General features: G+C 33.8%; 3 protein-coding genes across 3 annotated transcripts; all 3 read right to left on the minus strand.

Annotated features, from left to right (window-relative positions):
* Window positions 1-1,008: 1,008 nt before the first annotated feature.
* LOC112792059 (uncharacterized) lies at window positions 1,009-2,385 on the minus strand. The gene is made up of 2 exons (XM_025835142.3): window positions 2,088-2,385; window positions 1,009-2,012 (listed from the first exon to the last, which is right to left on the minus strand). The coding sequence occupies exons 1-2, from the start codon at window positions 2,247-2,249 to the stop codon at window positions 1,470-1,472; spliced, it is 705 nt and encodes a 234-aa protein (XP_025690927.1). The 5' UTR covers window positions 2,250-2,385; the 3' UTR covers window positions 1,009-1,469.
* A 1,381-nt stretch (window positions 2,386-3,766) lies between these two features.
* On the minus strand, window positions 3,767-5,659 carry LOC112792060 (uncharacterized). The gene is made up of 2 exons (XM_025835145.3): window positions 5,114-5,659; window positions 3,767-4,556 (listed from the first exon to the last, which is right to left on the minus strand). Exons 1-2 carry the CDS (start codon window positions 5,285-5,287, stop codon window positions 3,933-3,935), a joined length of 798 nt encoding a protein of 265 aa, XP_025690930.1. The 5' UTR covers window positions 5,288-5,659; the 3' UTR covers window positions 3,767-3,932.
* Window positions 5,660-7,068: 1,409 nt separating this feature from the next.
* LOC112792061 (nuclear poly(A) polymerase 1) lies at window positions 7,069-12,177 on the minus strand. Its single transcript, XM_025835146.3, has 13 exons — window positions 11,991-12,177; window positions 11,194-11,864; window positions 11,026-11,103; window positions 10,735-10,842; window positions 10,381-10,443; window positions 10,127-10,288; window positions 9,807-9,920; window positions 9,652-9,714; window positions 9,240-9,569; window positions 8,665-8,829; window positions 7,573-8,520; window positions 7,397-7,467; window positions 7,069-7,304 (listed from the first exon to the last, which is right to left on the minus strand). The coding sequence occupies exons 2-13, from the start codon at window positions 11,314-11,316 to the stop codon at window positions 7,259-7,261; spliced, it is 2,271 nt and encodes a 756-aa protein (XP_025690931.1). The 5' UTR covers window positions 11,317-11,864; window positions 11,991-12,177; the 3' UTR covers window positions 7,069-7,258.
* Between the last annotated feature and the right edge of the window lie 2,961 nt (window positions 12,178-15,138).

Consider the following 15,138-nt stretch of genomic DNA (forward strand, 5'->3'; position numbering starts at 1 on the left):
TTATTAGTTCCATATATTTTTCCTTTGAAGAAATCATGGATATATACTTGCTCAAGTTAGAAAAGAAACATTGAGTAAACTTTCTAATTGGTAGTAATATTTATGAATTTTTAATAGAAAAGTATAGGTATATAATTTTTAATCAGTAAATTTTAAATAATTATAATTAATAATAATTAATTATATATTTTTTAAAAAACAAACTTTAAATAATTACTAATTAATAATAATTAATTAATATAGAGTATAATTTAAAAATATTTATTGATTTGTTATTGATTAAACTTCTATTAATTATTGAGCGAAATTGATTTTTAATTTAGACAAATTAGTTCCTAATAAATTTGGATAACCTCAAACTAAAAATATCAAATCCACTTGAGATAGAGAATCACAAAGATGGACGGCTGATAAATTGATGTGATAAAAGTACAGTAGTGCGAGAGAAGCATTTTTCCCTTTCTATGTTTGTATGAAATGAAATACCTACTAGACTAGAATTTGTATGTTTCGGTTGGAGATTGGCTCGTCGGTGTGCATAATGCTTTAATTTGTGGCCCATTATTGGTAGTTATCACTTATCACATGCATCTTTTCTTTGTGGATGGCCAACTTGGGTCATGTTAAAAATATTAGAAAAATGATATTTGTACCACTATATTATACAAGTTTTTGCATATTTTTATTTTATCTCATTTTGTTTATCAATTATTTGAATACCAATGTAGAAAGTATAAAAAAGATGTACACAAAATTATTACATGTAAATACCCCCAATTCACACCTATACCGATATATATCAAGGTTTTGAATATCCATATTCTTCTTTCTTTCTTTCTCATGATCACAATATTAATATTGTCATCATCATCATCATCCATATATAAGCATTTCACTTATTCTTAGGCTGTAAACTTGGAGCACAAAATATCATTTTACATAAAGTCAAAAAGCATATGGTGAGCACTACTTGTAACAAGACTAAAGTTAAAGATGTGTGCATGGTATCTGATTGGTAACCAAGCTTTTGCTTTATGTTGAAATGACTACAAAGTTACAACCACCAATGTATATATAATTGGATGTATCTTACCAAAAATATTTAAAATATCAGAATTTATTATTTTTTATTATTATTTAATTATTAATTTAATTTTTTTAGTATAGTTTCTTTAATCTAATATTCTAATACCATATTTTTAAATATTAATAATTAACTGAAAAATTAAAATAATAAATTTTGATGGTGTAAACTCAAGTGCAGTCGACTTTCATATGAAGTTGATATCTGAGAGAGAGCCGTGAGATGATTTGACTGATTTGACTAAATTTTTATCTAACGACTATCAACTTCACTTGAAGTCGACTTCACCTGAGTATTCACCAATTTTGATAATCCTCTAACATTTCTGACTGATATATCTTCGTTGACAAATTTTGTGTAGAGTATTAATAAGTTGGAGGTAGGGTTAGGGTGCAGGTTGCATGTGGTGGATGTCAATGTCGGTGTGTTTGAAGGACTTAATGTGAAGATCTCTGGTGATCTGAGTGGTAGTGTCCAAGAAGTACAAGGCGAAAGAGGTGAAGCAGGAACAAGCAAACATGGGAATGGGGCCATAGATCCAAAGGACAAGAGGAATAGACAAGTAGAAAGCCCTGAGTCCAAGGGACCAAGAAACACTTCCACGGTTCAATGTCTTTGCAACATACTCAATGAAATCCGTCTTCCCTTTGAGTGCGGGTGAAGTGATCAAGAAGCTCACGTGCGCGTAGTATCTGATAGACTGCATGTTACAGAGGAATGCAACAAGGAAGCACAACGATATGGAGAGCCTCTTGATAGCAGAGTTAAGGGAACTTTTGTTACCATAAACCAATTCGGTTTCGGAGTCGGTGTTGGCGAAAACGCCGATTAGTGAACTGAGTGTGATTGCTGTTGTTGCCAGAAGCGTTGATGCCATGATGTTGTTGCGGATTGTTTGAACCGCCAGAACTCCATTCTTCAGGGGATCCTGCACCAACTTTCTTATTTAATTGTTTGTTAAAAGATTTAAACTTAAACAGATTATGGAGTGAGTAAAACTGACAGCCATGAGAGACAGAACCCATTGATAACGAGACTGAGCGTTCAAGCCAATGACGGTGCGAGAAGGGTGCCTGATTATGGTGTAGAGAAGCCACGCGTGATATATTCCAAGCACCAGCACCCCAACTGGGACCAACACATAATCCAGCTCTGCTATTTCCATCTCTCACTTTCATCTATCTTCTCTTACTCCGCTTCTATCACTGCTATATATTGCACTTTTCTGTCACTCTTTGATGGATCCCACTTTACTTTACCTAAAGTCTTGCTCTTTCAGCTGTTCCTGCACATTCTCCACCTCCCTCTTTTCATTATAATTTTCACACGTAAATACCTTTACGAAATAAAATATAAAATTCCCCTTAACCATCAAGCCTCAGGGTTGTACTTTTTTTTTTTTTTTTTGGTTAGAGGGTTTGTATTTTGTTTTTGTTAAGTGAATTAGAGAGCTCTTAATTCTAAATATTATCCATGCACCAGACACCCACACAACACACTGAGGGGGCTAATTTGACCCATTTAGGCCAGTGTATGTGCCTAAATCTATAGATTATATGACCATTTTATTTTTCAAGCATTCATCAGTCTCGATTTTTAGGTTCGGATTATTTATGGCTAACCCCACAAGTTATATATGGGCTGATCCATTTATTTTTTATTTTTGGACAAAATATATACCAAAAAGGTTTAAACAAACAATTGTCTTAGCAATTCTGGTCATGGGAGAAATTGAAATCAAGTTGATGAAGTTTTATTGAAAATGCAAAACAAAAATCTATTCAACGTTTTTTTGCGGATTAACGAGGCCCAACCTAACATCTCATTGGGGTGCGTAGTGACCGAATGCAAATTAAGTCGGCCGATTTATCATCTCACTCTTCTCCTCACTTCTCTTTTCTTTCTCCTTTTTTCCTCTCTCAATCCTTCGTTTATCTTTTTTGGTCTTTGTTTTATGTCCTAATTTCAAATTTAATAACCCTCTTATAATTTATGTCTCTCATTTCGTGGTGTAAATTCTGGCATGGTGGTGCAAATCCACTCAAATCTATAAAGAAAATATAATGAGTGAATTTTTTTTCGTGAAAATTTTTACAAATTTAAATATATATATATATATATATATATATATATATATTCAGATTTTTTCCAAGAGGAATAAAGGGGATCTCAAAATAGTGCAACACATGTGTGTAAATCTTGAAACAGAAGAAGAAATTTAGATAATTTTGTTTCAACTTGTTAAAATTCTCACTAATTAAAATTTGTAATTATTCTCAGCAATAATTCATCATATGAAATATTTATTTATTTTCTTGTTCTATATGATAAATGTCATTTGAGTTTTCTAACAATGAAATTTAAATGTGTGCACTGAACTGAACCTGTTAAACAAAAAAAAAACCCTAAAAATATAAGAATTGAACGATTACACCAAATCAAGAAACAACAACGATGTTCATTCAACAATGAAGTGTCTAAGCATCATTGGTATCCCCAGGAATCCAATGCTGATTTTGCTGTTGTTGCCACTTGCCAGTGCTCAAAGATTAACCATATGTCAGGTTTTATGTTAAAAAAGCTGTTCAATAATGACTTTCAAACGGAAATAGATCTTGCATAAAAGCTCATGCGGTCCCAATTAATCCAAGATTGCGCAAACATTTCATATGCTCACATGAATTATGATCCTTAATGTGTGATCAACTCTTGTATGATTATTGATGTCACAGAGATCAACTCTGCAAAATCCAATGCATTACTATCCTGGTGCATGATGATGCACCAAGTTAATGGCATTCCACAAGCATTGACATTACATAATAATAGGGTCAAAACTGTTACATAGTTATACATGATGATCCGCAGCTAAATTTGGAGACGAGTTGTTGTTACCGGGTAAGGAATAATAAGGAGAATGGAGTGCAGAGTGTGCATCATCATCATCATCATGATGAGTTGATGGGGTCTCTTTCCTGAATGAGTTACTGTGAAGATCCCTTGTAACTTTAGCTGTAGTGTCCAAGAAGTACAAACTAAATGAGGTGAAGCAACAACAAGCAAACATAGGTATGGGACCATAAATCCATAGGAAGAGAGGAAATGAGAGGTAAAAGGCCCGCAATCCGAGGGACCAAGAATGGCTTCCCCGGTTGAGGATCTTGCCAATGTATTCCATATGCTCCCTTTGGTCTCCCACCGTAGGCGCCGTGATTAGGAAGCTGACATGGGCATAGTATCTTATGGATTGCACATTGCATAGAAATGCAATAAGGAAGCAAATTGTGATGCAGATTTGTTTGATGGAAGTGGCTGTGTAAGGTATAAAAGGCATGCCCTCTGAAGCGCCAGTGCTGGTAGCAAAGATTCCAATCAGAGAACTCAGTGTGATTGCTGTTGTGGCAAGAAGAGTGGATGCCATTATGTTGTTGCGTATGGTTTGAACTGCCAAAACCCCATTCTTCAGCGGATCCTGTATGTCAAATACAACTCATATTTAACTCATATTTAAGTAGCGTTTGTTTTGAGGTACGAGAGATTGAGAGACTGAGACTTAATATCATATTTGTTGATTCACAAATTGATATTAAAATTTCAGTTTTTGTGTCCAAAATTTTAAATTTTTTAGTATTTTCAAAAAATAGAGACAAAACAAATTGAAATTTTTTTAATTTTATTCTTTGTGCAAATTAAATTAGAACTTCATTATTAATTCTGTGTCTGACTCTCACTTTATATCAAATACAATCTTAAGGTTTATTTTAGAGTTTATTTTATCAAAAACAAAGATTGAGATTCATTTTATCAAAATCAGAATCTTAAATGATTATTTACTCGTTTATATTCAATCGAACATACTATGACTACACTAGCCAACAAGTAATGAATGCGTTCCTCTTTTGAGATAGACATACATACGTTGACCTGTTTCTATCCATTTGTGTTCCAAAACAAACAATTAATGATTCTAAAATCCCAAACGAAACAAATGATATAAATAAATAAGGAGGAGGAAGAAGGAATACAGACACTCATCATGCATAGAACCCACTGGTGGCGAGAGTGGGCGTTGAGGCCAATGACAGTTCGGAGAGGAGTGCGGAGAATAGTGTAGAGAAGCCAAACATGGTACATCACGAACACCAACATACCCAACGGAACCAACACATACTCAAGCTCCTCCTTCTCTATCCACATCCCCATCCCCACACCCACTTATTGTGAATGATTGTCCATCCAAGTCCTCTTTATGTTATGTTGAATATTTGCAAGTCACTTTCACAAGTTGCAATAATACTTGTATAATATTAGCCATATGGATGCGGATATGTCAGACACACACAATAAGGTTGTTAAGATGATCTTAGGACTGAAAGATTCAATCAAGTGCTTAGCGACAATAATTACACTGTCAAGTGTAAGATTATTAATTGATTGTGTTGAGTGATGACCCCACCGCCCTTCCAACTTTTCTGCCACAACTCACATGTCTCGACTCTTCTACACCACGTGAACTTCCCCGCCCAGGATTATTTCTAAATTTTAAATCATCATCATCCACATACTTAGATTTTTTAGCTCTTATTGCCACAAGTAAATACAAAATGATTATAGTAAAGAATCTATACTAGTTAGATTGATTTACAGATAATAGAGGAATGATAACTTTGTCATTTTTCATAGTTTTGTGTTTAACTTCTAGCATCTTGGAATATTTTTAAAATATTATTTTTAATATTTTTAAAAAATAAACTGATTTAAAATTAAAATTTATATTAGAATTGATTTATGGAATAAAATCGATATCCTTTTATAGTTATTATATCACTTTGATAGAAAACTAATAAAATTTTGTCATCCGTGTAATTATATTAATAAAATAATTTTAGTAAATTTGGATGCATATAAAATATGAGCTTCGCTACATATCCAAACAATTTTACATCCAAGTCATTTAGTTTAGCCGAACTTTGTCTTCTTCTTCTTTCTCCTTTTCCTTGTTCTTCTTCTTCTTCTACATTTTTTTCATCTTTTTTTCATTATCGTCATCGTCACCACCATCATACCATCTGCTCCTCCTCCTGATTCTTTTTTATTTGAATTTCTTTGATATTTTTTCTTTTTCTTCTTCCTCATCCATCATCATATCATCACCAACAACATACATCAACATTTTGCTAACATTTTTATTGATTCTAATTCTCTGTGGTGATCGAATGAAGCAAAGTTATTATCAAAACGAAACCATTATATAATACCAAATAAACCAACGATACGTATTAGAAGAAGACAATAACGATAACGATAATGATGATGATAATGGAAGGAAAAGGATAAAAAAGAAGGAGGAGACGAAATTCCAATAGGAGGAGAAGGAAGAGGTGTTGCTGTTAACGATGATAACAAAATTAAAAAATAATAGAAAAGAAGGAGAAGAAGATGTAGCAACCGAAACAATGAAGAAGAAGACCAATGACAAAAACGGCAAAAAAAAAATACGTAACTCAAATCACTTATATATAAAATTGCTTAGATATAAAAAATTACTCATAAAATATTTGACACAGTCATATAATTACACTATTCTTTTAAATTAATTAACTATAAATCGTTAACCACTAAACTATAATTGTTCTCCATTTTGTGTCTACTAAAAAAAACTGCAAAATACGAGTTATCGATAATAAATTCACTATCAACTTACATTTCTTTTATTTTTTAATTTTAAAGGGTTTTGCTAAATTACTATCCTAAACCCTAAAGGCATAAATTAAATATACCATTAAAAAAATATTTAAATGTTATTTATTGCTTTTATGTATTAACAATGTATAAAAACTTATTTTGTAATAAATAGCATTAAAATATTTTTTTTATTATATGCTTAACTTATATCCTAAAGACATAGGATAGCAAAATCCAATTTTAAAATGTATAAAACTATGCCAAAGAAATAATATATAAATTAGTTACAAATCCCACAATTAAATAGAGACAAAACATGGGACTATGGACTATATTTTATTGCAGATAAAAAAAAAAGCTTGAATTTTAGAGGGCTGGTATCTCCCTTCTATAAGTAGGCGTCAAAACTTCATTATGATTACAGAAGGAAAGAAGGAATTGGAAAAGAGCATTTCCAAGACATTTGAAGTGGTGTATCTATTACAGCATCTAGGAACTTTTGTCAGCAGCTTTTCCTAGAGAGGTGAAGTTCAACCTGAAGAGAACAAGATGGAAAATGAATGGTTGGCCAACCAACATTAAACTATCAATTCCCATATAAACTCACTCTCATTCAAAGTAGTTTACCTGATAAGAGGCTTCCTCTGGGGCAGAGGTGCAGCTGTAGAACTTATGAATGGAGCTGTCAGCTCAGCAGGCTTTCAGGGACAAACAAAACAAAAACAAATAGTCAGAAACTCTTCAATTTCTTATTTAAGAAGAACTGCACCATAAAATGGTTTGAACAAGATTAAGAGGGTAACCTCTAGCTCCTCCAAGCTCTCATTGGGGAGTAAATGATTTGAACAAGAGGTTTCCTTCTCAGTAATAACTGGTTCGCCTACCACTGCCAGCTCTGAATGTGAAGAGTCCAAGTTGCTCTTGTTTATGTTCCCACCTAAATTTTTAAATTGATTTCTGTACTCAACATCATCTTCAAGCTCGTCAGGTTCTTCTGGTAAGGCTTGATGTGTATCATATGGACCAGATATGATCTTCTCAATGGCTAGATTTTCTGCTTCTTTAGAATTACATGTATTAATGCCAGTAAGCATATGGTTGACTTGTTGGATACTTCTTGCTGATCCATTGGTCTCGCCATGCCTGGAAGGACTTCCCGTTAAAGATTTCAAATCAGGCTTCTCATTCACACTGTTGACTTCTGATTCATCGCATTTCATAGAACAAGAACTAGCAATGCTAACAGGATTTCTCGAGTCATCATGAACATCCCCGCTGGAGGGAGGTAAAGATGCAAAAGACTTGGAAGTTCTTAAGTTATCAATGCTGTCCTCCGCTCGCTTTCTCTTCCTTTCATCGGCTTCTCTCAAGGCAACTGCTTGTCCTTCTTGAGACTTCTCTGTCTGACCATGTACGGAATCCCTTAATTCTGAACTTCGCTTACTGTCCCAAGTCGCTTTAGTTGGCCGGGAAGGTCGAACGCCACCAGGAAAAACAAAGTTCGGTATGCTACGCCGTTTCACATGGGATACCTGGATAGCCATTCCTGGTTTCCACAAAGTATACATGTTGACAGAATGCTTAAATTCTTCAACGGTATGTCTTATATCAAATTGTTCGCCTTCATTCACGGGAACTCCTTGCTTACGTTGCAGACCCATGAAGTAGGAACAGTGGAAAGGCTTAGATTTGTCTGAAAAATCACCAGGATGTGGATGGCACTGAAGCATGCCATATGTGTGCCGCTCAATCTGAATGTTTAAAGGTAAAAGCAAATAAATAATGAAAATGGAAGTGTTCCTACCCCCCTTTCTCATAGAAGAAGATAAGAGCTAAGTAAGAAAGAAAGTAAATTAGATGTCATAACAAGCACAAATACAGTAACAGTGCTATACCTTCAATGTCAAGTGGCGGAGGCGGGACTCAACCCAGCCCTTCCATTTTCTAAGATCATCAGCATTCTCTGCTGAAACATCTATCTGCAGATAATTCTTATAAGCTTCAAAAAATGGATAAGGCTCAAAAAGCGCATCCCAATTGGCATTGTTCGCCTCCATTGCCTGCGCAGAATGACAGAAACTCAGAATTATGCAACTCAAATATCATTGAAATATAATCTTAACTAATAAGTAAACCACCCTAGAAGAAACTTAGTTCCATAATAAGAAAGTCATAAAAGAGATCATTGCAGATAAAAAATTATTTTGGCTTAACATAAAACCAGCTGCAACAACCAAGCCTTGTCCCACTAGGTGGAGTTGGCCTAGATAAGACAATGCCGCAATATTTTATCTTAAAACATATTAGTGTCTAAACCATTAACAATTAAATCTCATTGACTGGAAGGGAAAAAAGAAAAAGAGAAAATTGAACCAAATTTTGTTTCATTTTTCAAACTTCATATAGCTTGACTAAGACTATTTCCTTGAATTTTCCCAAAAGCCAATATTTCTGGAGCAATCCATCATACCTCACATATTTCATTTCCCCTCTGAAACTCCTCTGTCATAATACGCAATGTACTTGATGAAACATTGTAGCTAGAGTTCATGCAAGGATAAGCAGGAGTAATTATCGGCATTAGATGGAATCTATCCTTGGGATATCTTCTAGGATCCCAAACTTGGAGTCCAAGAGATCCTTCTTCAATAGCACAAAGCAGGACAGGGTTCGGCCAACGCCACTGAGTATACACCCTAAAGAACCTAGACACTAACATATTTGGAAGTGCATTTGGAAATAACTGACATATTCGAGCAACCAGCAATGCCCAGTTTATACCACCCAAAAAACCAGAAACCTGCCGACAACATATCATGTTTTAGGTAAATCAGAGTAATATAATTATAATTGAGATAGGAAGAGAAGGAGATTTGCTATACATTTGAATAGACACCACGTCGCTTTGCCCAAAATCTCATGCATCTCAATGTTGTGCGAAAATTCTGCACCTCAAAAACAGACATACAATGATTAATGTGACAGGAAACCTTGGTGCATAAATCTCCAACCATGTTTAGGATTTCATATCCACTACCTGAATATTTGGAACCAAACGCAGGATTTGATCAGTCACTCTACAACCATTAAGACTACGAACAGTTTGTTCATCTGCATTTTGTAATATTGACTCCTGTGATATATCCAAGTCCTGTCACACAAAATCAGCCAGCATTACTAAGCAGTAATAAAAGGTTAAATATGATTAACTTTGCCTATACAAGCAACATGCAGACAAACATAACACAAGGTAGACAAGAACTGTTTGTCACTCAGCATGATTCAATTTCATACATATCAAATGGAACACCTTAGGCATATTAATCTTTAATCTTTAATCTTGCATAAAATACTTACCTCAGGAATAACCCACAAAGACAATCTTGCATAAAGGAGATCAATAGAAACACCATTGAACTTGAACCCCATCACTGGAACATGAGCATCAGGCACAGGGTGCAACTCTGTTACTTCTGGCATCTCAGACAGCATCCTATGTAGTTCACCAAAGAAATCTTCCTAAAGGTCAATTCAAATAACTATTTTAGCATATCAAAGATAAAACCTGCAAATGATATATTTGCAACAAGAAATGGTAATAATTATCATACTTCTCTGGATACATGCCTAGGTGCCACACAAAGCGTGTCTATATCAGCTCCAGGGCCATGGACCTACAAAATTTGGGTGCGAACTGGTAAAATAACACAATCTGAAAGAGGAGAGAAATAAAAAGAGAGAGATGACAATAAATGTATTACAGTGATTATCAGTATTATCACTTTTTCCAGTCCAAAATTCTGTACATTATATTCAAGCTTATAACATATGACAGTGCTACCCTTACTCACCCTCTCCAATCCTTTCTCCAGAAGGATGTCCAAGCTTGAATTGCAATTTAAAGATGAACAAAATACAGGCACAAAAAGAAAAAATGGAAGATAAAAACAGAAACAGAGTTATACCCCTAATCGATAGGAGCCAAAGGTGAAAATCTTGGCATTTGCTTCTTGCACCAGTTGGTCATTGAGTCCCTTTGCACGGCTAATGGTTTTGACCCAAATCTTCACAATCTAGTTCGTATCAAAACAGAAAATAAAAGATCAGCAACCTCATAAGGAACACCACCAAAATTCAAAGACAGTACTTAATGAAAATGTAACAATACAATCAAAAGATTAAGTCAAACAGCTACTCTCAACTAAAGAATATTTCTCAAGAATTTAAACATGCTCATTCAAGAAGATTTATTCAACCTGATCTAGCCTGCCAAGAACTTCCTCCCTACTAACTGCCTCCTCTTGATTCTCGTACAAGCCAGCATCTTGCAAGTACTGAACATCCACAATCCCGAATCAGTAAATTAACACTTGAAAAACCTCAAGAACTAACTAGCAATGATTTAGAATAGCCTGAAACAGAACCTTTTCGAGTTCCCGAGTCTTGATCACATCATACTCAGTTGGTCCGCCCAATGAAATGGGCTCAGTAATGCCTAATCGTTGCTGCTGTCCATTATTTCGATTGCTCAGTCCCGGGCTCCCCATCAATGAATAGATGATAAGGTTCTTTCTTCTTTTTCCCCTCTATTTTCTTTCTTCCCTTTTTTTTTTGAATTATTATTTCAATAATTTATCTTTTTTTTATTTTCTTCAACAACAGGAGAGACGTGAGGTTTAAAAGTAATCCACGATATTACACAGTATTCTCCCAATAAAATCAAAGAACACAACATGAGTTAAGAAAAATTATCAAAGAAACGGAAACGAAAAAGACTGCAAGAATGAGATGAGATGATAATTGTTGATTGTACAGTATTGAGGGGAGAAACAACTCAAAGCTATGAACTTTGACAAAGGATATAACAATTACAAAAAGTACCCACAACAAAGATTTCCCCAACAACAAAAAGAAAAGGAAAAAGAGAAAAGAGTACAAATTGAAAACCCTAAAGAGCTAAATCAGCAGAAAGAAAGGACAAAAGCCATAAAGAGATTATCAGAAGCGGAGAAGCTGCGGCGCCTTGGTGACCGTTGAGCGGAGCTGCTGTTGAACCCCCGAATCTTGCAACCACATAAATAAACGAAGAAGAAACCTGGGAACAACGACGATGGAAATGGTTAGAGAGAGTGGATGGATAAAGATTATAGAAAGAAAAAGCATACGCACAGAGAGAGAGAGAGAGAGAGAGAGAGAGAGAATTTGAGTAAAAGCTTCGTACATTCGTGTTTCATCGTCGATAACAGTTACAGTTTGGTGCAACACTTCGGAATAATGACGAACATCCGCAGCACAGAATAAAAAAAAGAGATGATAAATTAGGGTAAATAAGAATTTGGGTAGAAAAATATAAAATATCTATTTTATAATACGTTTTACACAAAATTAAATTAGAACATCCGCAACACGACAATGTAATACGTCATATACAAAATTAAATTCATATAATATTATACATTTTATTTTAATATAAAAAAGTTTATGCGTAACTTTAATTATTTATTGTCTTATTAATAACAATTATTTACATCTGTTTAGTGTATAATTATTTAAAATTAATATAATTAAATAATTATATAAAATATTTTTATTCTATGTTTATTTTTATTTTTATTTTTATTTTTAAAATATTTTTATCAATTGCATAAATAAATAAGTCCTATAATTTTTTTTTGGACACGACGTAATTCATCGTAATTAGATATATGACGATAAAACGTTATATTTCGTTCAATAATATTATTTATATATATTAAATTTTTTAATATTCACGTATAAAATTATAATTATTATTAATATAATTATATATTTTAATTATTTTTAATCAAGATTTTTGGAGTTAAAATTCATTTTGGCCCATCAAAATTTTTACTTGATCTCAATTTTGTTCCTAAATTTCAAGTTACCAAAACAAAAAAGTTGTTGGTGAGGTGATTCGTACACAGTGTGGAAAATGAGTTCTATAAGCCTGAACCAGAAACTTTTAAGAATTAAAGTGAGGATAATTCTAATTTTGAGGTGCAGTAAGAATCAAGGAGTGTAAAAAAAAAAAAAAATTTAAGATATGCCTTGAAGACTTGTGGATGAGAATGAACTGATAGTTCAAAATTCTAATGCAGAAGTTGACTTGGGTGTCAAGTGCTAGTAGGAAAAGCCAATGAGGTCCAGCTTTGATACCTGTCAAGATGATTCTGATAGAAATGATTCATAATATTTTGAAGAGATGAAAAATTCACTTAATTTGGATGAAGAATTTGATGTGGATGATGATGATACATTTTCAATGTTTATTAAGAGAGCTAAAGTTAAAAGTCAGAATGAAGTTCAATATAAAACATAATTTTATCGAGACAATAAAAAAATTTACTATATAAAAAGAGAGGCAAATCAATTTTAGAAAGAATGAGAGTTATAGAGCGAGAATTGTTTGCAAGTACAAAAAATAAGGTTGTAGTTAGATTATCTATATTTTTATGGATCATGAGAAGACTTGGTGATAAATGAAGACATTTAACAATGACCACATATATGCTAGGAGGACTAAGAATATAATAGAAAACAGGAAGTAGATAGACTCAAAGTTGGTCAAAAAAATAAAAAAATATTCTAATCTAAAACATGGAAAAGCATTTGATTATCTTAAGAGGAAGTGTGATCTTGACTTGAATAAGTTCTTTCTGATTAAAGCATTAAGTGATGCAAGAAATATTGTTTATGGGATGTGACAGCACAATACATGCTCGTTAGAGACTATGTACAGACTCTTCTAAAAAGTAATCCTGACTCAACTGTGAAAATAGGAGTGAAGCCGCAGCCTAAAATAATTGTTAGGCATGTATTTTAAGTTGGAACAAATTTTGATTGGATGTAAACTATTTTAGGCATGCCATGTGTTCATGCATGTGCTGCAATAGCTAGACTGAATGGAAATTCTAAAGACTATTGTCATACTTGGTTGACCATGAATTTATATAGTAGGCCTATGTAGGAGAAGTGTCAATATAGTAGGCCTCAAGTTTCTAACATTCGGAGGAAGCCAAGTCCTTTGAAGAAGAAAAGACGGAAGGACACAGATGAAGAACCTTCAAGAAGTAAGAAGAGTAAGGTTGGAGCAACAAAACTAAATAAAAGTACAAGAAGTTTACTTGTATTTATTGTGGGATAAAATGTCGCACGAAGAGAGCTGCTCCTACAAAAAAAAAAAAAAACTAATGATGTTGCAGCTGCCCTTGCTGTTGCATTAACTATAATTTCTAAGAAGAAAAAAGGGGCTTCTAATGCAAATGAAACATAGAGGATGAGTCTGCACAAGACGGAGAATAAGAGGGTGACCCTAATCCAGCCACTGATGTTGCTATCTCTGAGGTCCTAACAAATGCTATTGTTCCTTTAGAGATTGTACTATTACAGCCACCTTTTTCATAATCAGAAGATGGATAACAAGTAACCATCCAATTTGTACTTACATTTGTAGATTTAAGAATTATTTTAATCATAGTTATCAAACCTAGATCGGACCGGTCGGTTCGACCAAAAATTTAGTGAACCATATCCTTAATCAGTTCGAGCTAGCATTCAAATCGTACAAGTAAACGAACCGATCAAACTCAAAAAATTCGGTCAAAATCGGTCTAAACCGTGGACCAGACCGAACTGGTCAGCCCGCAAATACCAATTTCAAAAAATTCGTTGGCATTACTGCTAGGGCTGGGGTTTAAACCTGACACTATTGGAGTAAAAAAAACCTAGTAACCACCAGGCTAAGATGCTCTTTAACAATATAGTTACCTTTTTCTAAATATATTATAACTTTTAAGACATATCCTTATTAATAACCTTATCTTATTAACTCTTTTAGTCATGCAAAATTTAAAATCTCCTTATACTTTTGTCTTTTTATTCTAATGAGTAATTTTTAGGAAAAATCACGAAAATAAAATATTTGAGCTTTAAATTTACCAAAATACAACTTTTGCATATTGCATACAAAATGTAATTTTTCATTAAACTATATAAACTGCGAGAGGGGTCCTATGGATTCTAAATGAACATAAACCGCTACACTCCTCTAGCGGTTTATGTTGAAACGCGAAATGGCCAGAAACCACGGTAGGGGTCTCGCGGTTTCTGTGTAAATAGCAAATATGCATAAACTGCGATAAGGGTCCAGCTGTTTATGCTTGCACCAAATTCGCCTATATATACCAACTAAGAGGGAGTTGTGTGATGGTAGAGAGTCATTTTCACACCTTCACAAATGGATAGTGACGAGAGTTTTTTGGTTCTAGTTCACTGCTCTGGTAAAAAAAAGAAAAAGCAAAAGGTACGGTGTTAAGTTCGCTGATAAAGAACCGGTGAGTGTTTTTATC

This window comes from Arachis hypogaea, chromosome 13 (assembly GCF_003086295.3).
Source record: "Arachis hypogaea cultivar Tifrunner chromosome 13, arahy.Tifrunner.gnm2.J5K5, whole genome shotgun sequence".
Taxonomy (NCBI): domain Eukaryota; kingdom Viridiplantae; phylum Streptophyta; class Magnoliopsida; order Fabales; family Fabaceae; genus Arachis; species Arachis hypogaea.

Excerpts from the sequence above, each read along its gene's own strand:
- LOC112792059 (XM_025835142.3), bottom strand. The coding sequence starts at position 2,249 with ATGGAAATAGCAGAGCTGGATTATGTGTTGGTCCCAGTTGGGGTGCTG. Across the intron at positions 2,013-2,087 it reads GGGTTCTGTCTCTCATGGCT|GATCCCCTGAAGAATGGAGT; the intron begins GTCAGTTTTACT and ends AAGTTGGTGCAG.
- LOC112792060 (XM_025835145.3), bottom strand. The coding sequence starts at position 5,287 with ATGGGGATGTGGATAGAGAAGGAGGAGCTTGAGTATGTGTTGGTTCCG. Across the intron at positions 4,557-5,113 it reads GGGTTCTATGCATGATGAGT|GATCCGCTGAAGAATGGGGT; the intron begins GTCTGTATTCCT and ends TTTGACATACAG.
- LOC112792061 (XM_025835146.3), bottom strand. The coding sequence starts at position 11,316 with ATGGGGAGCCCGGGACTGAGCAATCGAAATAATGGACAGCAGCAACGA. Across the intron at positions 11,104-11,193 it reads AGACTCGGGAACTCGAAAAG|TACTTGCAAGATGCTGGCTT; the intron begins GTTCTGTTTCAG and ends GTGGATGTTCAG. Across the intron at positions 10,289-10,380 it reads CTAGGCATGTATCCAGAGAA|GAAGATTTCTTTGGTGAACT; the intron begins GTATGATAATTA and ends ATTGACCTTTAG.